A 24,938-nucleotide genomic window follows, 5' to 3' on the forward strand; every position below is an offset into this window, starting at 1 on the left:
CTATTGATTTTTCTAGCATGGGTGGGGAAAAAAAATCAGGTTTGTATGGTATGACTTGTGCCTTTAAACTCTTAGTGCTTCATGGCTCTAGGATTGGCAGTGGTTATAGATTTCTCTTAACTCAGTGGCACTCATGCTGCATTTTGTAGACTACTATTGGCCCAACAGGCTTGTACCTAAGATGGGGGAGTGTGTCCAGGATCAAATAGCTCTTATAAAGTTCTCTGCAGAACAAAAACTTCGAGAAGCACTGCCTTATCTTGCTATCTATTCGTGTAGTGTAAAGGGGCCTTTCCTTCATTTCCAGTGCTGAAAGCAGAGTAGCATATTGGCCTTCCTTAAGCTCCACAGGAAAAGAAAAGAATCTGTTCCCCTCTGACTAATGCATTTGTGAGTGCTAGAATGTCCTAGTTCCTAGAGGCTTAACCTGTTTGTTCCCTTAAGGATCTACTGTAACACAGTGGTCAGTGCCCTTTTGGAGTAGACCAGGGCTGTTGGGGGGGGTCTCTCCTGCCCCCCCACACCACCCACACCCCCTCCCCCCCCCCTCCCCCCCCCCCTGCCCCACCGCCCGCCCGGCGCCTGCCGCCTGCCACGCTCGACGACTCTTCCTCTCCTGCCAGCTTCAGGGCATCACTGCTGCGCCGCAGGGTCCAGCCCCCCTTTCACTAGGGCCAGGGCAGCTGCCCTTCCCTGCCCTAGTCCTGAGACAGTGGAGTAGACACTACAAACAAAATAAGGAGGCTCCTGCCTCAGGGCTTGGCAACCTTTCAGAAGTAGTGGGCCGAGTCTTCATTTATTCACTCTAATTTAAGGTTTTGTGGGCCAGTAATATTTTAACGTTTTTAGGTCTCTTTCTATAATATATAACTAAACTATTGTATGTAAAGTAAATAAGGTTTTCAAAATGTTTAAGAAGCTTCATTTAAAATTAAATTAAAATGCAGAGCCCCCCGGACCAGTGGCCAGGACCCAGGCAGTGTGAGTGCCACTGAAAATCAGCTCGCATGCTGCCTTCGGCAGGTTGCCTACCACTGGCTTATACTCAGTCTGATTTCTAGATAAAACAAGCACGCATTAATGGGGCTTTTACCAGTGGCAGTATCTGTGTGAGGAACACTGGCCCTGATGTGGAAAGAACAGAGATAGTCCCCATTCTGTGTGAGTGGTTTCTTAAAGTAGATAAATGGTTATTAGGTTAGAACCACAGAAGCCTGTTCTTCAGTAGCATAACTCATGCTTTTATTGATATCCCCCCCTCTAGACTGTTGCAGCAGAACAGCCGGATGAGAGCCAGGAACCCAAAAAGAAGAGACGACGAAAAAAATAGAGCTGCTGCCTTCTTGTCAGAGTAACACACACCCAGCACAGTTTTTCTGTTGCAGACTGGCAGCAATGCCCTGGACAACTGTATCTATAACGAAATTGTTCTGGCAGTGGAAAATAACAAGCACTCATGAACTCTCCCGCAGCTGCTTGAGCTATGCTGGCCCAGTGATGCACAGTCTGTGCAAGACCTTGTATTTTACAGCTAAAAATTCAGCCTTGGGTAGGCTGTTCGGACACTGTTCTGGGAGCTGCCTTTGCCATTACAATGTGCTGCTTCAGTGGAGTCCTCTCCCTCCGCCAAGTCCCTTCTTCTTAGAGCAAGACAAGACCTGTCACCTGGGCTGGTTTGCTACCAGGAGCCCTGCCCTTGCAAGGACCCCAAGCACTGGCATTCCCTGCCAATAAGTTAGCTGTTTGAGAGCCTTACAGTCTGGTTGTCTCCAGCTCTATTTTCTTTTCTCCAATGAGCCTTTGGTTATTTCAATAAGCTGATATATATCCAGAGCTTCACCTGAAAGACAGTTGTAAGCTGTTAATTTACTTTCACTTGGGCACTTTCTGAAAAGCCCACAACGTAAGTGATAAACACCCCACCCCAACACTGTATTTTCCACTGTTTTGTTGCTTTAAAAGCCTTAATGCCCCCTCTGTGTATACAAAATCACTGCAGCCATAGGCTGTAAAGATAGGAACAGAGAAGCCGACTATGGTGATACAGTTTAAAAATGGAGCAGATTATTATTAATATTCCTGTGGCTGGACTCTAGTGTTCTCTTGTTTCTGTGGACTTTAGCTGTAATGCACTTGGCTGCTTTGGTCCACGTTCCTGGAGAGAAGTCAGAGGTTCCTACCACTAGGACGTGTTCACTTGTTGTGCCTTTCCTAAAATGCACTTTGGCTTAAGCGTTACCAATAAAGATTGTTTAAAGAGGTATTGCGTGGCTTATTTAAAAGCCATGCATTGAACTATTCACATTTCCAACTGCCTACTCATCTGTGCTTCTAAAGTTAGGCAGTTCTTTACTTGAAAGAACAGTCTCACATTTCAGGAGGTATTTAAATAGCTGCTACTTTAGTTACTTATTTTCATCAATTAAAAGATGTTTGTCAAGTGATGAGTAATTATCACTTTATCCTGAACTGGTGGGTACTAGTATGACTTCAGCTTGGATTAGCTGCAGCTTTCTAAACAAGGCTGTGCTGTGCTAAGAACAGTCAATGGGAGAAAGACGAAAGCACTAGTGTAAAACTTAGAATGTGTTTACACTGGAGCTGAAGGTGTAATTTCCAGGTCAAGTGTACATACCCCCACACTAGCTCACAAGCTAGAGCACTAAAAATAGAAATGAGGGTGCAGGTGGCAGGATGGGCTAGTCACACTGAGTACAAGTCCATCTGAGACCTGAGGTATGTACGTGATTGGCCAGCCTCTTATGGTGCTGTGGCTACAGTTCTAGTTTCAGCATGTAAGTTTGATCAGAGATAGCATTGGTATGTCTATGCAACCTAGAATCTAAAACTCCAGCTCCAATGTGTACATGTAGGGGTGACAAAGGGACAGCAACTTAGGGGAATTTGCACAATGTTACTGCAACCCCATCACCCAGCAGGGAGGTGGCAGACCTCTAGGACTTGCCCCAGAATTTACACCAGAACAGGCTTCAGCTGGGAGTTCCACATAGTGCCATTGGATTGGAAATGCAGGCTGGCCTTGGTGCTGAGACAGGAACTGTCTAACAGCTGGTACAAGCAAATATGTGGTCACTTTCAGGTGCATGGTCTTTGTACAGAGCTAGGCAAACTGCCTTATGGGAATCTGTCTTTTTATAGTAAGTAGTTTGTACCTATCAGGTGACTATGACAGAGCAATGCTCAATCACAGAGCTCCTAGCTGAACACAGCTCTGTGACAGAGCATTTAAGAGCAAGTGCTACTTCTTACAGATGGAGATTAGCTGTTCATGCTTCAGTAAACTATAATCTGCTTCTTACTCCTAGCTTGTGTGAGATGAGATACTTACCAGGTGGGATGCCATATCTCCTCTCCAGCCCACTTGGATTTGATGGAGTTAGGCAATCCATGGTCACCTCCTTCCTTAAACACAGGTCAATATCCACAGCACTGAAAAAAGCCACTGACTGAGGCAGATCCTGTAGGCCTAGTTTATAGGCAAACATGCACCTGAAAGAATAAGAGCCACTGCATGTAAATATTTAATCCTTAGGGTGAGAAGGGAAAGACTCTCCTATTGGGATCCAGGAAGTGGGCAGGCAGAAGCCTGCCCACTGCTTAAGGACCTCCCCCCAGCCTAAGGGGAGAATCCACAGGACCTGGAAGCCAAATGATTCTGGGGTACAACTAATGAGATAACCGGAACAGGAGTGAGGTCAAAGGGTCAAACAACGGGAACCTGATGGGGGCACTGAGCAGAGAACCCCCGACAGTGCCCACTGCTCCTCGAAGGCATCAAAGCGAGGGGAAAAGTGCAACCAAAAACTTAACAGGATGTCTAAGAGGAGCCGGAATAGGGGCTCTAGGTAAACATGCACCAGAGTCTCCCTCACACCGCAGAAGGGGCAAGTGTCCGGGACGGGCGTGAACTGCGCCAAGTACATGCCCGTGCTCACAGCTCTGTGAAGGAGCCACCAACTGATATCCTCTGGACCAGGGTGGAGTAGAGGCTGGCCCACCGGGGTTCCTCACCCTCCAGAGGTGGCAGGAGGTCCTGCCACTTTGTGCCAGGGCAGGACATGAGGGTGAGGATGTGAAGGGTGTGGAGCACAAGTGAGTACAGAGCCTTCCTTTCTCATGGTAAGCAGTTGATTCTAGCTCTGTGGTAAGAGCTACCCTTAGACCAGCAAGTGGGCCAATTAGTGCTTTGTCACAGCTCTTCACTATAACCACCACCACTTTCAGATCATGGAAAAGATCTTTACACAGACACAGGGCAGGACCCTTTATCCTCTGAGATTGCCCTGGCAGGTGGGAGACTCATCGAGGCAGGCTTATTCTACCAGCAACCACCACAAGGCAATTGCTGGGTATTACAGCTTGTTTGCCAGGAGCTTTCCTTCAGTGCTGACACACTCACTTTTTGTAGAGCTGGTTCTATCAGGCTTTAAAAGGCAGCAAGGACCCTGATTTCACAGTTAGCAACACGCGTGGTACCCTCTAACAGAAGGGGGAGAACTTCTGCTTTAATCAAGTCTAGTCCTGCCTGCAGCAATAATAGCTTCAAAGAACGTTAGTCGGTTGTTAAAAATTATTTTGCATCCTATTTGCACAGCACTTTGAAGATGTAAAGTGCTTTATGAGGGCTTGGTATGGCTGAAGAGGAGGCGGGAGGAAGAGAGTCAAGGTATGTTCAGTTTCCCTTCTAAGAAAGGAAGAACCCAGATACTTAACTCCAGTTAATCCTCTCCCACCGTGTGTGGGTCAGATTTTCCCAAAGTGAAGCCCACTGCCACCAATGGATGGTGCAAAACCACAGGTACCAAGGCATGAACACCACATGGGCACAGAGATGCTCTGTTTACTGGCATACTTAACTAGATGCAAGAGCAAGCAGCTCTGCTTTGGCCTGCTGGGCTGTGCAGATAAGGGGACTCGTGTAAAGTTATTACCTCAAAACTAAATTTTAAACTACAAATTAAAAACCATGTGGGTTTGACTCACTCAAGCTACCTCACTGCTCTGACCACAATGCAGCCACACAATGGAAAGCTACTCGTGGAAGGACCCAAGGGCCAGGAAGGAGTCATAGCAGCATTGCAGGTACTGACATCCATTCCTGCCCCTGCTAGGAGAACCATGAAGTTTAACTGCTGTGCATTCTGGTATATAAAGGAAGATTCTTGACACACTTAAGCCTTCAAGATTTGGAATTTTAAAAGCAATTAGGTTCTAGTTCAATTCCCACCCAGTGGCTGTTGGGCCTGTGTGAAATTGGGTAGGGTGGGGAGGTATTTACATCAAAAACCCAGTACCCCAATTTGCCTATTAGAGTGGTTAAAGACTTACTGCTACAGAGCCTGACACTCCCTCTCGCTTTGTAGATCCCTGTTTAGATCAGGAGTGAGGCCCACAGGAAGCCGGAAGCTTGAACTGTAATTGCCTGTGTTAGGCTGGGTGGTGAATAAAAAGGAACTCAGTCTCTGGTGCTGCTAACTTGACTCTTTTTTAGCCAACTCCACATTCACTAAGGACAAAACATAACTTAAGTGATGGACTGTTTCTTAACTTTCCTACCATACCAACAGTTTCAGCCTATTCTGTCTCATCAGGAAACACATGACCTGCAGTTTTGCCCCTACAAAGCAGGATGGTTGGAATGTGGCTGGGTTTTTTAGAACCTTTACCGTGTTAGGAGGTTGGTGATCTGCAGGGCTAGCGCTGCCCGGTAGCGATCTTCACCCTGGACCAGGTAGCGCACCTCATCATGAATGCTGATGCAAAAGCGCCCATCAATGTTGAATTCTTCAAAGAGCCATTTCATGGATACCAGCATTAGGTGCAAGTAATCTACAGCTGAGCTCTGCACCACCCAATTCACTCTGCTGGTTACAAACTGGAGGAAACACAAACCAGAAGCTAGAAGGGTTCCAGAACTGATTCCCATAGCAGCACATTCCCTGGGGAAGTCTGTTTCCGTAGGGTCACGCTCTACCAAGGAAAAGTTGGTGGTAACAAGCCTAAAAGGGCTGTGTTGCTGGGGCAGTGTTTGAGGATACAAAATCCTATCCAAAAACAAAACAAACCAAACAAACAAAAACCCCAAACACACCCACTGGAGAGAACAATTACTGAAGGGCATCGTGATAGAATGATAGGATACAACTTCTTTTTGTTATTTCCTAGATGCTAACCAACCCTCACTATACAATTGCCCTTTTATAGGATCATTGTTCCCAGCATGCTTTTCGGGGGAGTTGACCCTTTAAAGCTAGCAGAAGCAAGGAGTCTCACCCCTGAAGGAGCTATTTACAACTAGTTACTGCAGCTGTCTACGTGCTGGTGAGTATGCTGAACTCCTGCTATGTTATCTCTTATTCCTGAGGATATGGCACATTCTCACTGGCCTCTATGGTGTCAGTGGGTTCAGCAGGCACTACTCCCACCTCTAAGTCACAAGGCCAGGGGTTTAATTGTTTCACCAGGACTGGGGCTCATCAGAGCAGAGCAGTACTAGGTGCTCGTTGCACCTCTGAAGATGCCACCCTTCACATGGGACTTAAACCTACCCCCGTTACGGGCTGTTCTGAGGGGAAATGAAAATGCCTGTGGCAAATTCTAGAAAGCACTGGGGCTAATCCCAATGTCTTGACCAGATTCCTTCCCACAAGGGAAGTGGCTGCAATATTGCAGGCTCTGAACTGCTGCTGTTGCATTTGACTACAGAGGCCCTAAATTGCCAGGGCCCAATTTTGCCCACACACCTGTGTGACTTCCTTGATGTCAAGGGTGCAAGTGAGGGCAGGTTAGACCCCATTGTCTACCCCATAGCTGCAGAGACCCCTGGGGTATGACAGGCACTGCAAGAACCTAGCTTTGATTCAGTCTGTAACACAGCTTCTGACAATTGATTCTAGAGCATTTGCTGAGTACAGAGGGGGTTTAGCCTCCAAGTTAACTGTTGTCTTTGCTGTAGCACAACCTTCAAGCAAAGCTGCTGTGCATCACCGTCTGTCACAGGGCAGCACTACTGAGAACTACAGCTGCACCAAAACTTATACGGGTGGAGCACCAATAAACTTGTGGTTCCACAGGATGATCCAAACTGTTCCCAATCCAGGGCAGTATTGGCAGCCAGCCAGCAGTCCCATGGCCACTCCTACTTTGCACAAAATAGAGCAGGATGCAGTCACTTAACTAATACAAAGTCCGCCTGTTCAGACTACAGTTCCCAGCATGGCAACATGGAGTGTTGCTAGCTGGGAGCGCCAAGGTCATCTCATTCAAACCGGCAAACCCCGAAAGCCACGTCAGAGCTGTGTGTCAAGCTAGGGTTTGCTCTTACCTCGCCCTTGACAGCAGCTGGCTCCAGGGCTCTGCTGATGCAGCAGCCCAGCACGGGGGTTCTTGGTGAGGCAGACATAGCAATGCTTTCCAGCTTGTTGAACATTTCAGACTCAGTCCCTCCAGCCCACACACGCTGGCATACCACATCCCACTTTCCCCTGGGCGACCTGCAGTGCGGGGAATAGAAGGGTCACTACATCTTCCCCCAGGAACCTGCCACAAAACAGTCTCTGCAGAGGCACTGGGGTCAGAGCTTTCATGAGCTTCGCTATCGATAATAAGGGGCTCAGCTGCACTAGCTTTTCACTTCTGCAGATTTAGGTTTATGGCACATCAGCAGACTGGCAGGCAGGGAAGCCCCCAACTAACGGAGCAGGGGATTCTGCTGTGTGTCAGCAGAGCTACATGCAGGTTCAGAGTTGGAAAAGCAAGGATGCTGCAGGTCAGGATTGAGGTGCATTGCAGAGTTGTGGGGACAGGCGGGAGGAGGAAAGCCCAGGATTACAATAGCAGGGAATGTTGCAGATTAGGCGTAAAGCGCACTGGCAGAGGCTGGTGGGGAAATCTGAACAAAGCCTGACTATTTCATGGCTGCCTCTTTCCTTGCACAAAAGCTAAAATTGCCCTTGGCCTCCAATTTCATTTGATTAAGAGAGCTGTTGACTTGCCTCTTTCACCAGCATCCCCTTTCTGGACATAGGATTCCTGTGTATACCAGCTCTCCGTTCCCCGTGTTACTGGCACAGGGTGCATCGGAGGGTTTGCATATCCCATTTCCCACAAACAGAGGCTCTTCTCAAGCTTTGCTCCCTCACCTCTTCGTGGTTTCTCTCCGTATCCTTCGCACGTCCTGCCAAGACACAGAACCGTCCTCTGCCCTCTCTACTGGTAAGCCCAGCTCTCTCACTAGCCACTCCCCTTCCTCAGAAAGGTGATACCTAGAAAAGAGGAACCAGTAGGGATAAATGGCATCTTAGACTTAGATCTCCTGGAGTTTCAGGAACAAGGTTCATGGTTATGGAACTGAGCAAGCCTGCTCAGAAGCTTCAAATTAATTAACTCTTGACTGTCAAGAAGCATAAGCTCCAGATTCAGGACACTTAGGCCAGGACAGTAAGAGAGCCCAGAAGCCTGCAATGTGCTCTACCTTCACCTCACTAGGAAGGATTTGTCTATGTCAGAGACAGACACAGCTTCCTTTCAGGCAGCTCCACAGGGGCAGCCAACCTACCAAAGGACCCTTCTGGTCCAAATCCCAGGAGGAATGACCCAGCTGGAGACAGACTGAGCTAACAGTGTGGCAAGTTTCTGGCCAACTCCTTCAACAGTGGACACAACAATGTCACAGGTAGATCACATTCCCCACAGCTTTCTACGTCAAAGCTTTGCTAAGTTAAACCACAAGGCAGCACTCACCGCCGGATCCCCTTGGTGACTGCATACATCTGCCGAGCCTTCTCAGCTGCCTGCTGCTGCGTCAGCCGGTGGTTAAACTGCATGAGCAGGCGCTCTGCGAAGGGCTGGCCTGCCCCATAGATGCGCCCGTAGTTGAAGACTTTGGCATGCTCCCGACTGATCCCCACCGTAGAGGCCGTCTTGCTGTGCAGGTCTGTGGCGTTGCTCTTCTTCCCCTGCAGAGTCATCCAGCCAAATGCAGTACAGCCTGGGGGGCAGGAGAGGGGAGGTTAATGCAGACTGGAAATGGGTCTGAGTCAGACCTCACAGCATCACCATGGCAATGCTACATCCTGGCCCAGCACCCTAACGGCAGTCCATGTCACATGACTGCAGGGCAGTGCTGCCCCAGCTGAACCTCTCACCATGCATGCCTGCAAAATGAGCCTCCCCGAGGACAGCAGCTATCCAGAGCTCCTGGGAATCCACATCTGCTCCAACCAGGTAGTAGCCCGGAGGGACCTGGACCATGGCTTTAAGCTCGCTGCCTACCCGGTCAGCCTGTGAACACAGATTGATACCACTTTGAGCATGTCCTCCTACACCTCCCTCCCCCACACCACTGCCAGGCTAACCACAACTTTTTTCCAGTGGCTGCCTGGCCTCGACATCCTGCTTTCCTGGAAGATCACAACATGGTATTAACAGCACACAGCTCTTCCAGTGCAGAAATGCCAGCCAGAGACACTCCTGACAAGGGGAATACGGGCAAGGAGACCAACTACTGCCTTGCTCCACTCTTACCCCCCTTCCTTTGCGAGGGCCTCTGCATCCCAGATGGAGTCCAGAAGGTCTCCACTGATTCTAACTCCCTTTTCATTGGGGTTTTGCTCTCAGTCCTTGGGCTTCTGGATCACGTCAGCCCTAGGTTACTAGGCCAACTTATGTCAGCGAGACAAGCGGGCAAAGGATTATAGAACCAGCCTCCGAGATCTACAGAGTTCACACCCAACCCAAGACATACCGCTGCTCCCCCAAATCTGATTTCTAATCCAGGACAGTTGTCACTAGCTTGAGACCTCCTGCCCTGTATGCCAGGAGAAATCCCACACGACTGTGCTCCACAAATAATCCCTCTCCAGAGCACTAAAAGATAGTTCTGTACCCGGGCGTTGCTTGCAGTCAGCCAGGTGGGTTCCACAGCCCGACGAGTGATGGTCCCTGCTGTTATCACCTGTGGCAGGATGGCTCCATAATTACTCTCCTCATCATAGTCTGGATGTCTGGAATAGAAGCAGAGTGTCACTGCCTGCCCACTGGAGAGCAGTAGGGATGAAGAAGGCCTGGCTCTGGCTTTTCCCACACTGAGAACCCAGTAACTGAAAGGGACTTCCCAGCGGCTGTAGCCGAGAAAGATCCATCACATGGGACTGAGTTTCTAAAGTCCTTTGATGATCCCAGCTTGGAGTCTGATTGCTGAGCTAGTTCCACAGTCAACACAGGTCAGAGAGTTGCAACTGATGGGAGGAAGTAGGGGAACTAGGAAAGAGACTATTCCCCCAGTTCTGACCCCTTTAAGGATTCAGGTTCCCATAGTCTCAGAGAAAGAAAGGTTCAATAGTCAAAGGTCAGATTTAACTGAACAGGGGCCACTGACCTGTATGGCATTTCCTCACATACCTAGTTACTGACCGAGGCAGCTCCCCTTTCTTCAGCCACACCACCACCTGGGAGCTGGTGAAACAAGAACACATGAGGCCAGGGCCCCGGTGAGACAGACTGGGAAGAGAAGGGCCATGAACAGCAGCAGCTGAGGCAGGTAAACGCTTAGAGGGAAGGTCTCACCCTGGATCTTCGATTCTATTTGGGGAACCCCCAAGTTTGCATCCCCTTTTCTCAGGTTCTTTCCTTCAGCTGCCCAAGGCCTACACGCCAAAGCTGAGCATGCTGTCTCCACTGTGCTTCTAGCCCCGGCCATGCCAGCATGTGCCGAGGGCAAGGCAGTTTCAATGATCAGTTAAGTAGGTTTCCGGCACTTATGACTGCCAAAAGATTAGTTTGTGGGAGATGTCTGTCCTCTTGCTTGGGAGATGTCTGTCCTCTTGCTGTAGGTGTGTGCTGTGCACACACCTACAGCCCAGTTCGTACCTGTTCCCATTAACAGTGGCTGCTGCTCACTATGGAGGAGTCAAAAGGTGCCACCACTGGGCACCTGAGCCACTCAGGGCACCTGAGCCACTGATCAGGAGCCACTCAGACATTTGCCATTTTCCCATCTCTAAGCGAATGCTACATGGAAATAACGCTTTAAACTGAGGGATGAAAGTTTCAGTTTAACCCAGACCATGGGGAAAAACCATTCATTCACAGGATGGGACACTGAGGCTGTGACAAGAGCTAGGGCTTCATCCCCCAGACCCTGCATCTCCAGTACCGCAGTTCAGATTAGCCCCCTGTACTGTGGTCAGGCAGATCCAACCCCACACAGCAAGCTGCCAGGAAACAGACCGTGCTATTTAACATGGGAGGAGCTCCCTGTCCAAACGCCAGCAGTGGTCAAGGGGCATGTTACAATTTAGAAGTTACTGTACTCTGCTAAGAGGAGTTAGTAGCAAATCTACCAGACCCCCAACGTGTGCATTTACCTGCCTGACTCCTGGAAGTGCTAAAAGTGGGGGCACATGTACTCTCAGACTATTACAGTCTACAGAAAGCTCCTTCTGCAGCACTAATATCTAATCCCCCCCACCCCTGTCCCTAGGAATCCTAGTGGAGAGATTCTAGCTGGGCCTTGACACTCCCCCGACCCTTCCCCATAGGAGCGCCCGTTGAACTGCCATTGCCTTCCTTGGGAGTTGGAGACACTTCCCCTCCAGCCCCAGGTCCACAGCGCTAGGATGCTTGACCCACTCTGCTTGCTCACTGTTTGAGCTCCCTTCCTGCACTTACCCATTAGAGTTTCATTTTGGCTCTTTGCCTAATCCCTTTTTTCCTTAGGTGTGCAAACTTTCTGCCCTGGATCAGCCTCTTTGGAGGCCTTCAGGGCTCCTTCCCTTATCAGCTCTAATGCTCCTCAGTGCCTCAACATACAGAGGTGCACTACACTACAGTTCCTGTGCGAGTCCCGTTATCAGTCACTCAGCAGCAGATCCCCCCCCAGGTGGGGAACTTTGCAGTTTAATTGGGGGAGGACAGGAATTAGTGTCTGACTATCTCACCTAATTCGCTTGTGAGCATTCCTCCAGAACGAGCTCATTTTGTTAATTTCAAGGGCCCTTGTCCCATCAGTGCCCCCAATGCCAGCCTGTAGGGTGCCATCCTCCATCTTGGGCAAGAAATCCTTGGCAAAAGGGCTTCCAACGTTGTTGTCATTCCCGTCCTTTAACAGCAAAGGAAAGGAGGTTGGCTTGGCTCAGTACATTGGGCAGTCGTTATTATGAAATAGAAGTGAAACCCTGGTCACTTCCCTGCCCCATTCCACATCCTTCGCACCAGCCCTGTCCCGAGCTGCTGACCAGGGCAGGTGGCTACATCAAAGAAGTGCGGGCTGAAGGAGTGCAAGTGCATTCAGCAGACAGGAACTGGGAGGCTAATCCAGCTGAAGGTACAGGGGGAGGGATAGCTCAGTGGTTTGAGTATTGGCCTGCTTAAGCCCAGGGTTGTGAGTTCAATCCTTGAAGGGGCCATTTAGGGAACTGGGATAAAAATCTGTCTGGGGATTGGTCCTGCTTTGAGCAGGGGTCTGGACTAGATGACCTCCTGAGGTCCCTTCCAACCCTGATATTCTATTATTCTAACCCTGAGTGGGAGGATGAGAGCAGAGAGGATGAAGAACATGAGACTGTGCAAAGCCTTGAAGGAGAAAGTGAGGAGCTGGGAGTTAGGCCAGTAAAGGGCTTTAGGGGGATGGGTAAGGGAACAGACCCACAGTTAAAACATTCGGTGACCATGTGCATTTCAGTGGGGAGCTGTTCAGCTCACCCCAGGATTTAGCATGAGGACAGCAAGAGCTTAGTAGGGTCAGTGCAGGGGGAATGATCTCCAGACGTGTCACTCACTCCCACTTTGGAGCCTGCCATGGGTCGCAAACACCATGCCAGGCACTCCAGGGAAGGCTCAGCAGTAAACAAGTAACATCCTAGGGACTCCACACTCACCTTATGGGGCAGCCTGAAGAACCAGCAGCCAGGGATGTTGATATCATTGTAAGGGCCATTGCCATGGTGATATGTAGGCTGGCTCTCGGCACACTCCAGCTCCCAGTACGCAGTTTCTCCCTGAAACCATCCAGCATGAGACACTTGCTAAACTTAGAGCCAGAAGAAGGAAAAGCCTCAGGGGTGGGGGAAGCACTTAGTTAATGAAGAGCCACCTAAACTACACAAGCACCTGGTAATGAAAGCCTGACTCCTCACACACTACAATGGAGACATCTATTGGGCTTCTGAAAGCAGCATCCTAAAGGGACCCTGCTATGGAGGGAGTCGCTCCTCGTCAGCCATGCAGGATCCTAGGCCCTCTTGTTCTGCTGGGAGCAGCACCTGTGCAATGAATCCCAGTAGCTGACACACTCCCGGTAGGATGTTCCATTTACCTGCCTGGGCCCTTTAGCTGTTCTGCCTGTTTCAGCTTCCACATCAGTATCCACCTCCAACCAGCTCAGCTCCTCCACCTGGGAACAAAGGGGACAGAAGGATCAGAGAGCTTCTTAGTATGTGCTTTGGCTTCCCAGTTCCATCAGGGGCTTCCTGGACAGCTCTTCCAGGAACCTCTCATAGTGTGAGGCTGCTGTCCTCCAGCACGTTGTTGGGCCCACAGCTCTCCAGCTTTCTCATTTTTAAAGTGAGTTGTGTGTTGGCGAAAGGTGTTGGCTTGATATCTAAGACGACTTTAGGCATCTGTTTATCCTTGAAACAGGTACAGACTAGGAAGCAGCAGGGCAATAATGTGCAGTAATACCTGGAGAGACAACCCTGGGGCAAATGGGGAATTCAGGCTCCATAGCTATTAGTCTCTGGCCTCTCTGCCAAGACTCTCAGCAAAGAGGCCAGTTCTTTTCACACAGGCTGCTGAAGAGCCATCAGAGGACAATAACTCAGTCACTTAAGACGGCGCTGGATTTGAATCAGCAGCATAAACGAAAGAGGCTCTGTACCCCATTCCCATCCAAGCCTGCCAGTCCCCTTTCTTACATCACTTTAATTGGATATCAGCACAACAGGTATTTAACAAGCAAGAAAGTAGCAGTGCGGAACAGGATGGAGACTTAGTGAATGTCTGTGAGAAGAGGGCTTCTGGGCTTCAAAATGGGATTCTCTGTTCTGGGCTACAAGAAATTCTCTTGCTTCTCACTACTTCAGACACCCACTTCTTTCCCTCAACCCTCTCTGAAGTGACTTCTCAGTTGCTCCAAGTCACAGGCTGCTAAGATTTGGCATTAACAAATCTCTGAGTAGGGTGGCCACCTGGCCAGACTATTAGTAGCTCAAACCAGAGGGACTGTGGGAGTGAAGAGGTCAGATGTCGGTTCAGTGGAGTTGACCTGAACTCAGTATTTTTTAATGTTCTCTTCATATATTAGAACAAAAAAAGAAAATATCAAGATTCCTTTCAGGGAAATGACCATGGAAAGCAACCCCTGTGTGAATCAGTCAAGGCTAATGGAGACAGCCAGCCACAGGAAAAATGATCAAGGAACCCAGGTGGATAGTTGGTTTGTTTGAAGGTGCCAGGTCATTTGCAGGGCAGGAGCCAAAGGCAGTCAGGCCCTCTCTTCTCATTCAAGCAGGTGGACTTTGTCCATCACGCTTTTCCAGGGGGAACAGGTGCCTCGGACAAGTTTTCTGAGCCTCTACTCCCACAGTCCCTCAGTGCCAGCAAACCCAGCTTTACCTTTTGCCAGATAGTGCTGTTGTCTGTTAACATGAGCTCCTCTTCAAGGCAGGTGTTCAGTGAGCCCGGCTGCTCCTTCCCTCTCTCCTTACAATGCTCCTTGTACAGGTGCTCAATAACCCTAGAGGGAGAAGGCAAAGGAGAGATGAGTGGTACTCAGGAACCTGTGTCTTTGGGAGTGGAGACAGGTTTCATATCGAGCATCTGAAGTGGAATTTATCTTCAAAAGGAGAGGCCAAAATTCCCAGCCAAACACTGCTTAGCCAGAGAGGTTTTTTTCTGATAGGAAGGGAGAAAAGCACAGGCTTCTGTTCAGGGAGGAACAGATGCATCTTTAATGCCCTCAGGTTACTGCCTTATTTGATTGCCAAGCAGTTTGAGACTTTGGAGCTCTGGATTAATTTGCTGACCTTCTTCCCAGAACCTCCCTCCCCAAAACTGTTCAGCAAATAACCACTAGAGATCAGAAGTCTTAGCAACATGGGATTCTCCTCCAGCTTAGTGACTACAGTAATTTACTGCTGACATCTCCTTAGATAGCCCATCCCATCTCTCTCATTATCCTACCTGTGTGGGCAGGATGGCTCTTCTGCCTCTGAGATATCCTTTGGCAAATTGTCCTTCCTCCCTGGCACCAAGTAGCCCCAGCCATGCTTCTCAGAGTAATGCACTGGGAAACCATCCCAGGTTAGTCTCATTAGCTTTGGTGTCACTCTCATCTGAAGGCTGATGAGACTGGGACCTGGCACCCAATCTGGATCATTCAGGCGCGGGCAGAGTTTACGGTACCATCTAGAGACCCAAGACAGTAACAATTAGAGTGGGGAAAAGGCTTCAAGAGCAGTTCAAAGTTTTCCTCCCCATCTACTTCCTTTCATATTGGTTAACAAGGCAACATGAGAAATTCCCTTCACTATTAATGTTTTGAGGTGGTCCATCCTATTTCATCTCTTTTAGCCTAGGACAGGGCTTCCCCAACGATGAGGACAGCACATCTGTTGGGCTCACTTAGTTGATCTAATATCCAGTGAATGATAAATGGGACCATCAGCAAATGCGAGATCATCTGAATGGAACTCACCTATCAAAAGGAAACATTAAGTGGCTGCCTCCTACTTAATGTGTTCAAGCACATGCTTTCCAAGTGCTGCATTTCTAAGGGACAGGGGAATGATTTTGCCATCTCCTCTTATAAAAAGCTATCTTTCTGGAGAAGCTTGAATATTTTCTCTCTCTCTTTGGGACAAAGTATTGCAGTGGAGTACGAGAAATCTTGGGAGTATGGGGATTTCTTTTCCTCTTCTGGGAAGAGCACATGCTCCAGTTCAGGAACCCATTCTCAAGAACTGCCAGCCCTGAAAGGCAGTTTCAGATCTTCTTTGGGCATAGAACAATGTATATGTTGAGTATACCTTCAACCTCAGATAGCAGGACAGTGGGGTAGCTGTGGTGCTTCCAACATGCGGGAGGGTCCATCTTCTCTAGAAGTGGGAGGCAATTTAATTTCAACATTGGCTCAGCACAAGCCACTTTGAGCAGAATACTTAAATGTACCCAGTTCTTAGTGGTGGCTTCCAGAGATGATCTCCTGTCTACTGAGAGCTGAACTGGGACTCACTAATCTCACAGCAGCCAGAGTGTAACCCCAGCCTCTGAAGCAAAAGGTACATACTTCATCCACTCAGTTTCCAGGCTCTCCACTTCACCTATCCTTCTACCACCTGTTGGCTATTTAATGCCCATCAGCAAAGGCATTTAGAAAGGCATCAAACAGCTGGAATACCCCATGGGCAGGAAAAGAAGCTCAGATAACACTTCCACAGATTAGTAATAGCAACTGGAAATGTTTCCATCTGCAAACCAAAGTCACCATTAAGTGGTGAGTTATGAAAACCTCCTTTGAATGACTCACCCAGGGTGGCCTGGCAGGTGCTGGGTTCTCTTTGGTAGCAAACTGATAGTCTCCTTCAGACGCTCCAGCAAGACCCAGCTCTCAGGGACTCTCAGCTCTTCCTCTTCACTGGGGGGACCGGGATCTGATTTTGTAATAAACGTAACCTCAGCGAGGGATGTTCTCTCTGCACCCACTTGGCAATGCGGCATGATGAGAAACAGTGCCCTTTCCGACATGCGCTGCTCTTACACGTGATCCAATGTTTGCTCAGTTGTTTCTGTTCCTCTTTGTCTAGAAAGTTACACTGACTATGCCTCTACCTGACAGCTGGCCTTTCCCATTGGTTCAGATTTCCCACCGCTTAGACTCTGTGCTGCATATCTTTCCTGCAACGTTACTAGAACTTAGAGATAGTTGGTATTAAGCCTGTTTTCCACCCTCACCTCCCAACCATGCACCCCCACCAAGAGCACTACCTTCCTGCCACTCTAGGGCAGACGGGTTTGCCACCACTTTGGCTGGCTCGCTGTTTACATCTTCATTTTTCTTCCTTACTGGTTGTTTCTTCTTCTGCTTAAATTCCTGTAGGTCCCACTCCAGGTCCCATAGCCAGGGATCATCCTTATACCTGCATGGCAGAACAACATTACACATAGCTTGTTTCGGCTTTGCGTTTCTACATTCTGCCTGATCTAGACCCTGCCGACGTCCTGAATTCTGATACCTGGTTCCAGTTTACTGTACCAGGGACAAGAAGGAGGGACACACACAGACCTAATTTTTTACTATTTTCCCTGTCAAGCATTAACTTGAGGGTTATGAACAGAATAAAAGCAGTGGACCGCAGCAATGCCAGGTTCCTGCATAGTACCCTTTGTCAACATGCCTCGCCCAGACCTGAACAGTCAGAAATTCAGTCTCCATTGAATCTTCAGCCGCTACAGAGGCTGCTAACCAGCTGGTGCCAATTCTAAAGAGTTTCTGAGCTGTGAACATTGGTCTGCTAGGGATTGGATTGAGGGTCAGCCCTCATGAATATGGGGACAGATTTGGTGATCTAAAGATGAATGGCTTCAGGTCTCATCAACAATCTTCTCAGCCATCTAGCCATACTATTGTCATATCAGTGCGAAGTACATTCCTTTGCTGTTTTTAAATGACAAATGCTTTCTCTTCCTGCACTAAGTGCCAGAATCTAAGCCCCTTCCTCCTCTGCATTTCCCCCTGCCATGATGCTCATGACCCAGCTGGTACCTCTCCTCATAAAGCAGCTGACAGGCATCGTTGGCCAGGTTCATCAGGGATTTCTTCATCTCTTTCTGCAGCTCCTCATAGGTGCCCTGAGTCTCATCCAAGTACCTCTCCCAGTTCTGATTGACAGGCAAGTAAGAAACACCCATCTCCAGCATCCCTGCAAAGGTCACAGGATGGGGGCATCTACAGCACAAATACATATGGTATTAAGCACAACCCAGAAGGCATTTGGCCTGTAAGCACTAGGCTAGTCTACAAATAAAAGATACAAAATCTGTAACTTCAGCTCCATTTCCACTTAGGAGTTTCTCAACCTCACACTACTGCCCGGAACTGTCTATGGCTTTTGCCCTCCTGCACCGGCAATTACCAAAGGCCCTAATATGAATCTGTATGTAGGGCAGGCAGAAGGAAGTCCATTTCACCAACAAGATCCCTCAGTCCCACCCATGAGAGTGTCATTACAGGATCCCTCTCATTAAGAGCTGTCCACCTTAGCTGAGTATGAAATTATGATGCTTATTCCTTCTAGCCAGGAGAGAGGGATCAGGGTCCCCATGCAATGGGGCTCTGTGAAACCCCAGAGTTCTGGCACCAGCAGCCTCAGCGCACTGCCGCCGCAGCGCGCGCCGGGGGCGTCCGAGAGGCGCGGCAGGCAGCTCAGGTCCGTCTCCTCCGCAGTGCGTGGCGGCGGAGTATCGGTGTGGTGCGGGGAGGTCCACCGGAGCCACGGGACCAGCGGGACCCTCCGCAGGCACGTCTGCAGGAGGTCCACGGGAGCCGCAGGACCGGCGACCGCCAGAGCGACCCCCGCGGCGTGCCGCCCTGCTTGGGGCGGCGCAAATCCTAGAGCCGCCCCTGGGCACCAGTCTGCCATTGCAACCTTCCTCAACATAAAGAGCTTGGATGCTGATCGCCAACCTGGAAATGAGTTTACACCCCCCGTCCCATCTCCAAGAGGATCAAACTCAGGTCCTCAGCATGGCTGGATAAGACTGCAGCAACTGCGCCAAATTCCCTGTATCTGTAGCCAGATTTTCGTGGCTCCGTGCAACAGTTAATTTTTGTGTCGGCTAAGGTCAAACTCCTTCTCACCTCTCCATGAAGAGTGGCAGCTGCTTCTGGAACACTTCATGAGTGGCTTGGACATCAAGGGCACAATACTTCATCAGTTCCTTTGGGGCAGAAACAGGCAAAAAGTAGGAAGATTAGACTGTGTGTACAGAGCATAGTGCAATGAACTGGCCGAGCCAAGGGGCGCAATAACCCAGTGTCACTGTGACTGTCAGCCAGTTATACTAAAGACTCCACAACACAGTTTTCTACCTCATCCTCACAAACTTCCCCTCCCTGGGAAAGAAATCTCAGAAGTCTGGGTCAGAGGCATGCAAACCTTAGTCAACCAGTGGCCACATCGGCAATGTGCTGGGCGACCGAGACGTGCACCAACTTTGCAAGAAAAGGGACCCAATTGTAACTGCCCTGATCATTAGTATGGAGATGCTGCCCGTGGAGACTACTAACAGTAGCACAAAGTGCTCCATCTTTCATTGCCCATAGCTGGGGATGCTTTGTATGTCTCCAAAAGCCACTGCAAGGAAATAGAAAACATGCTGCTAGAAAACGTTATTCCTGCTGAGAGTTCTTTTTGTTTTTTTTATTAAGAAATCCCCCTGGCCTGGCTCCTCCTCCCCTGGCCTCTCTCAGAAGCTGCTCACCCTTACCTGGAAGTTGTGTCTGATGTCACTCATGCTCCCCTTGACAAACAGCTCACGGGCCTCTTTCTCCAGCGGCTCACCCCCAACGTACAGGTCGTGCACATCTGCAAGGTTGTTAATGCTGCTGATGTTCACCCAGTCCCACGAGCCAATCTGCAAAGAGACAAGCCAGCAGGCCACCTCAGGGCAGGGAAAGAACTGGCAGCTGACTGACATGCAGAGGCAGTTTGTTGTACTATTTTTAAATTAATATATCTAAAGTATAGCTAAAGTACAGTTATGATAAGAAAACAGACTATATAAAAATTATTTGTATTACCATAGTGTCTAGGAACCCTAGTCATGTACCAGGATCTCACTGTGCTAAGCACCATGCAAACTCAGAACAACAGATCATCTAAGTATAATCTAAGGGTTTTGTAGGCATCATGGCAGAGGAGAGTTTTGGAACGGGATTTGAAGGAGAATAATGAGGTAGCTTTGCAAAGGTTTACAGGTAGCTCCTTCCGAGCAATAAGGGACAGCATGGGAGAAGACACAAAGGTGCTTGTTTGAAAATTTAGCAAGCAGGCACTGGAAGCCGGAGTTGATATCTCGATAATGAATGAGAGAAGAGAGGTAGGGTAGGGATAAGACGTGAAGGGCCTTGAAAGTGAAATGTTTGATGCAATAGAGAAGGGGGAGCCAATGGAGGGATGATATGGTCACAATAACAGGAGAGGACAATAACCATTGCAGCAGTATTCTGAACAGATATGAGTGGGGCAAGCCTGTTTTTGTCAAGGTAAAATGGCCCTCTGATTCCACTGACTTGCTCCTCCTGTGTTTGCAAGTCAGAGCCACTGGCTTTATTGTCACTGACCACTTCCTACTCCTGTTAGATCTGTAGCTCCTTTGAAGCTACAGAAGCGCAAGATGGCTCCACTGGGCCTTATGCACTAGGTCACCAGCACAGTTCTGACTGCAGTCCCTTGATTACATGTGATGACATAAGAGGTAGAAAGAGCCTTGCTCAGTTTTCAGACCCCAGCTGGAGTGTACAGAGATGGCCAATAACAGCACAATACGAAACATTTATTACAGACTCTTCTCCTTCAAACAAGGCAATGGAGCAGTCCATTAAACCGTTCCTTTGGGGAGGCCAGGGCTAGGTCCCCTGTGGAGGGGGAGGCTTTTAAATGCTAAGGAAACAAAGTGAAGGAAAACAAGCAGTTGGGATCTATAGCACTAGTTAGCAATGCACGAATTTCCTCAATGATTCTCCTACTCACTGCAGGCCCTTCAGTTTTACTGCGCGTTTTCTTCATGTGCTGCTTGACCTGCTGCAGTCCTTTCCTCTTGCCATGCTTAGCAGCCATCCAGAGGCTGCGCTGAAATCCCGTCAGCCCTGAGATGGCCATGTGCATGCTCATGGTGTCCAGGAAACGCATTCGGGAGCCCTGAAATGCACAGCAGGTTAGGGGTCCTCAAACGTCATTGCACTGTGACCCACTTCTGACAACAAAAATTACTACACAACCCTAGGAGGGGGGGACCGAAGCCCAAATCCCACCACCCTGGGTGTGGGGGCCAAAACCAAAGCCCAAAGGCTTCAGCCCCAGGCAGGGGGGCGGCTGTAACCGGAGCCCCGTCACCCAGGGTTGAAGCCTTTGGGCTTCAGCTTCGGCCCCAGATGGTGAGGCTCAGGCTTCAGCCCTGGGTACTGGGGCTTGGACTTTGGCCCCAGGCAACGGGGCTCAGGCTTTGGCTTCAGCTTGGCTGACCCACAGTTTGAGACCCGCTGGGTTAGAGAACAGGCAGTCAAGGAGCCACTGCCTTTTTCACAATTCACGCACTCAGGCGCCTCAAGACTGGAGCTAGGGGGCTGGTGGGGAGGCAGTCTGGTGTGGGAGCTGCTAGTGTTCTATGCACACAGGAAATCAACTGGGACTTGACTTTAACGCTCAACAGCTTGTTCTTCTTAGTGCTGAACTGACAGAATCGGACACCCAGATTGGACAGCCTGCCCTGAAATCAGTCACACAGATCCAAGCCTTTATACAACTCTGGCAGCAAGGGAAGTGCTTGTTTCTTCTGTGTCCTAAAGGCTCCTGGCGTTAGAAATGAAAGAATCCAGGCCCGTACTATGGCAGTAAACCAAGATGCTACCAAAATGTCTTACTCCTTCCACTACTTACAAACTATTCTTGTCACATACCTTGGACTACTGAAGTCCATGTCATCTGCCAGCTCTGACCTTCATGTCTTTCCTGATGCTAAATACAATGTCTCTATACTTTGGTTCACAGGGAAAGGAAACTGAAAAGCACCAAGAGGCAGACTGCTGCCTCTGTAGCACTTAACAGTTGAGAATCTCAAAGCAATTCACAACCCTTAATGGAACAAAGCTCACAATCCCTCCCTGGAGGTGTGGAAGTGATGTTATTCCTATCTTATAGTTAACTAAGGCACAAGACCTGACCTTCAAAATTAGGTGAGTGCAAGTATACTTACAAAAACACGTGTAATTTGTGCATAATTACAACTGCACACGCAGATCAGGTGAGTGTACATACAAGTGGCTGGTTAAATGTGTAACTAGCAGTAACTGCCCTAGCAAATTAACTTTGTAAAATAAATTATACATTTAACTAATTTATTGTATACACTAAATTTTGAAAATCAGGTCCTAAGTGGCTTTCCTCAAAGCCATGCACAGAAGCCAAGGAGCAAGCAGGTGGATGAAATGGACCTAAAATTAGGGAAGTACTTACTTGGATCAAGTACTGCTCTTTAATGTGTGCTCGATCAAAGGCGACATTGTGACCCACCACCAATCTCTCTGTCCAGTCCTGTTTGGCAAGACAGCTTGAGTTCAGAGCAGTTTCTAGTGGAATAAAGTCAGCCAGAGTCAGTTGGCTGGACCAGGTATAGCGTTCTTCTAGTAGCCGCTTACTGCACCAGGAGTACCTGGAAAGGAAGCATGTTATATTTTAGATTACTTAAGATTGTGAAGACTGATTCCCCTCTGCTAGTCTTAGAAGAAGGACTAAGGAGGGATGAGCTAGGAGGCCAGATTCCTCCCCCAGAATTTGACTTTTCAAGCAGGGCTGAGCTACACTGGCAGGAAGCAGCAGGGAAGTTTGCACTGCTACTGCCCAAGTTTGACCTGTTCATGCGCCGAGGCTGTGAAACCAGCGCTGAATTCACTAACCAAATCAAACTGGAATTTCACATGTAGGCTTTAGAATTGGCCTATGTCCACTAGCTATAGCTCCATGGGACCATTTACTCGCTATCAAACCAAGTATTTAGCACAATGGAGAAGCTCAGCTCTCCTGCTCCTCCAACCATCTCCACTGTGGTAACAGTTAGTGTTGTGGCTTTTCTTGTATATTACAGTTATCACATCTTACCAGGCACTTGGTGAAACAGCCACTGCCAGTGTTGGGCAATGGCCTTCTGCCATGCACACTTCAACATCAAACACCAAGGCTCGTTCTTCAGGGAAGTCTACAGCCTTCCTCTCGCCATTGGGTCCGTACTGTGTCCAACCAACTTCCCAAGCCCACTCTGAGGGCATGGGGGGTACCTCGCAGTGGAGCAGCTGATTAGCAGCCTCCAAGTAAGGAAGACTCTGCTTCTGCGCCAGAATCTGGAAGTGCTCATCAAGATCGTTGCCGTACATGCGGGGCAGCTGCAGCTCCACATCAGGGAGCGTGGACGTCTCTTTGCCCCACAGGTCATGCTTCTGCAGATGTTCCACACTCCTCTGGATGTCAGCATCTGAGTACTGCACTTGAGCACCCCGGAAAATCTGCTCGTGAAGAACCTTGGACAGCATCTGGATGTTTAGAGGGTTCATGCGCCGTTGGCTGGTGCCAGAATCTTGCATGACCTCCTCTTGCACTGGGCGACTGGTTGAAGAACCTGAGGCACATCTCCCATGCCTGGCTCTCGGCGATGGAAACAGACGTGCTATCGACTTCCTCCAGAGTAAATGTGTCATCTTCAGCCAACTTTAGTAACATGGAGAACGGGCAAGAGTCAGCCCTTTTTGGTGGGACAGGTCTGCAAAGAGAAGAGCAACAGGAGGACTGAAATTTAGGGTAATTCATTTGGGGCTTCCCTCTCCTCCCCCCAAAGAACCTGAGCACTTGCAACCACCACTGGCATCACTGGAGCAGAACCAGCATGGGACAGTTTAAGAAAAAACCCTCCAGCGTACACAAGGCTCTAACATTGTGATACTGCAACTACTCTCGCTCACTCCATGGGTCAATGAAACCCCATGTGTCCCATCACACAGCTCCTCCCCTTTGGCTTTTCCCTACCAACCAGGGGAGCGTCCCTACCCTCAGGGGTCTCTCTGCCAATCTCCTCTCCCAGCCCCACAACGGGGCTCAGTTTCCCTTCAAACCCTCAGTTCCCCCCCCCTTACGTGTCTCAGCCTCCCCTTCTACAAAGGGTCTCTCCCCTCACACCCAGGCTCCGTAGGGGTCTCAGCCTCCCCCCCCCCCATTCCCCTCACCCCCCGTGGGTCTCAGCCTCCCCATTTCCCCCCTATGGGTCTCAGCCTCCCCCCCCATTCCCCTCACCCTCCCTATGGGTCTCAGCCTCCCCCCCCCCATTCCCCTCACCCTCGCTATGGGTCTCAGCCTCCCCATTTCCCCCACAGGGTCTCAGCCTCCCATTTCCCCCACAGGGGTCTCACCCTCTCTCCCACCCATTCCCCTCACCCTCCCTATGGGTCTCAGCCTCCCCCTCTCATCCCCACGCCCCCTATGGGTCTCTCCCCTCCCCCGGACCCCCCTTAGTTCTCAGCCTCCGGGGGTGGCTCCCCCCGGCCCCTCACCCGCTGGGGGCTGCTCGGCCCGGCCGGGCGGGACAGTTGCCGTTGGCCGCGTTGCGAGCGGGGTCTCGAGGCTGCTTCCGAGATCAGATGATCCTGGCCGGGCAGGGGGCGGTGCCCGGGAGGACCAGCCCACACCGCTGGGCGCTCTTCCGGGTTTCCAGCTCGCTTCCCCCTGGCCTCAGGGTGGATGAAACCATCCACAGCAGCCAGGCCGCTTTCTCAGCTTCCTATGGCTGTCTTTAGAATTCTAGCATAGGGTGGCCGCGTGGCCTAATGGATAAGGCGTCTGACTTCGGATCAGAAGATTGCAGGTTCGAGTCCTGCCGCGGTCGCAAGTTGAGGGCCTGAACTGGCTTGTGTTTCTTTTTCTTAAATATATTTATAAAACACCTATTTTAAAGTGTCAGAAAAAGGAAAAGAAAGAATCCCAGAGCAATGTCCACAGGGCAAATTCCAGAACGGAGGAGTGAACACGAACCCAGTGCTGATGTAAAAATCACCTAGCCAGTGATATTAATTAATGTTTATATTTATTTTTATTTCATATTAGAGAGCTATAATTGTATATGTATTGGTTTTCAAAAGGTTTCAGATTATTTTTGAA

The 24,938-nt window shown here is 49.5% G+C and overlaps 2 protein-coding genes and 1 non-coding gene across 5 annotated transcripts in view; 2 read left to right on the forward strand and 1 right to left on the reverse strand.

The window, feature by feature from the left end:
* The window catches only part of FANCI (FA complementation group I), a 37,089-nt gene extending 34,787 nt beyond the window's left edge, over positions 1–2,302 (forward strand). For all 3 annotated transcript variants that reach the window (XM_039491869.1, XM_039491871.1, XM_039491870.1), the window contains exon 38: positions 1,265–2,302. In XM_039491869.1, the coding sequence (XP_039347803.1) occupies positions 1,265–1,330 (66 nt within the window). In that variant the 3' untranslated portion in view covers positions 1,331–2,302. The remainder of the gene's footprint in view (positions 1–1,264) is intronic.
* Positions 1,221–24,454, reverse strand: POLG (DNA polymerase gamma, catalytic subunit). The gene is made up of 23 exons (XM_039491872.1): positions 24,335–24,454; positions 22,896–23,550; positions 22,254–22,449; positions 20,772–20,939; positions 19,507–19,653; positions 18,878–18,957; positions 17,783–17,965; positions 17,005–17,156; positions 16,547–16,670; positions 15,202–15,426; positions 14,635–14,755; positions 13,337–13,414; positions 12,900–13,019; positions 11,961–12,121; positions 10,423–10,476; positions 9,908–10,025; positions 9,168–9,303; positions 8,764–9,010; positions 8,163–8,285; positions 7,346–7,514; positions 5,688–5,896; positions 3,350–3,510; positions 1,221–1,840 (listed from the first exon to the last, which is right to left on the reverse strand). The coding sequence occupies exons 2-23, from the start codon at positions 23,486–23,488 to the stop codon at positions 1,776–1,778; spliced, it is 3,630 nt and encodes a 1,209-aa protein (XP_039347806.1). The 5' UTR covers positions 23,489–23,550; positions 24,335–24,454; the 3' UTR covers positions 1,221–1,775.
* A 139-nt stretch (positions 24,455–24,593) lies between these two features.
* TRNAR-UCG lies at positions 24,594–24,666 on the forward strand. Its single transcript has one exon. It is a non-coding gene; the product is annotated as a tRNA-Arg (tRNA).
* The last annotated feature ends 272 nt before the right edge of the window (positions 24,667–24,938 follow it).

This window comes from Mauremys reevesii, linkage group 10 (assembly GCF_016161935.1).
Source record: "Mauremys reevesii isolate NIE-2019 linkage group 10, ASM1616193v1, whole genome shotgun sequence".
Lineage (NCBI taxonomy): Eukaryota > Metazoa > Chordata > Testudines > Geoemydidae > Mauremys > Mauremys reevesii.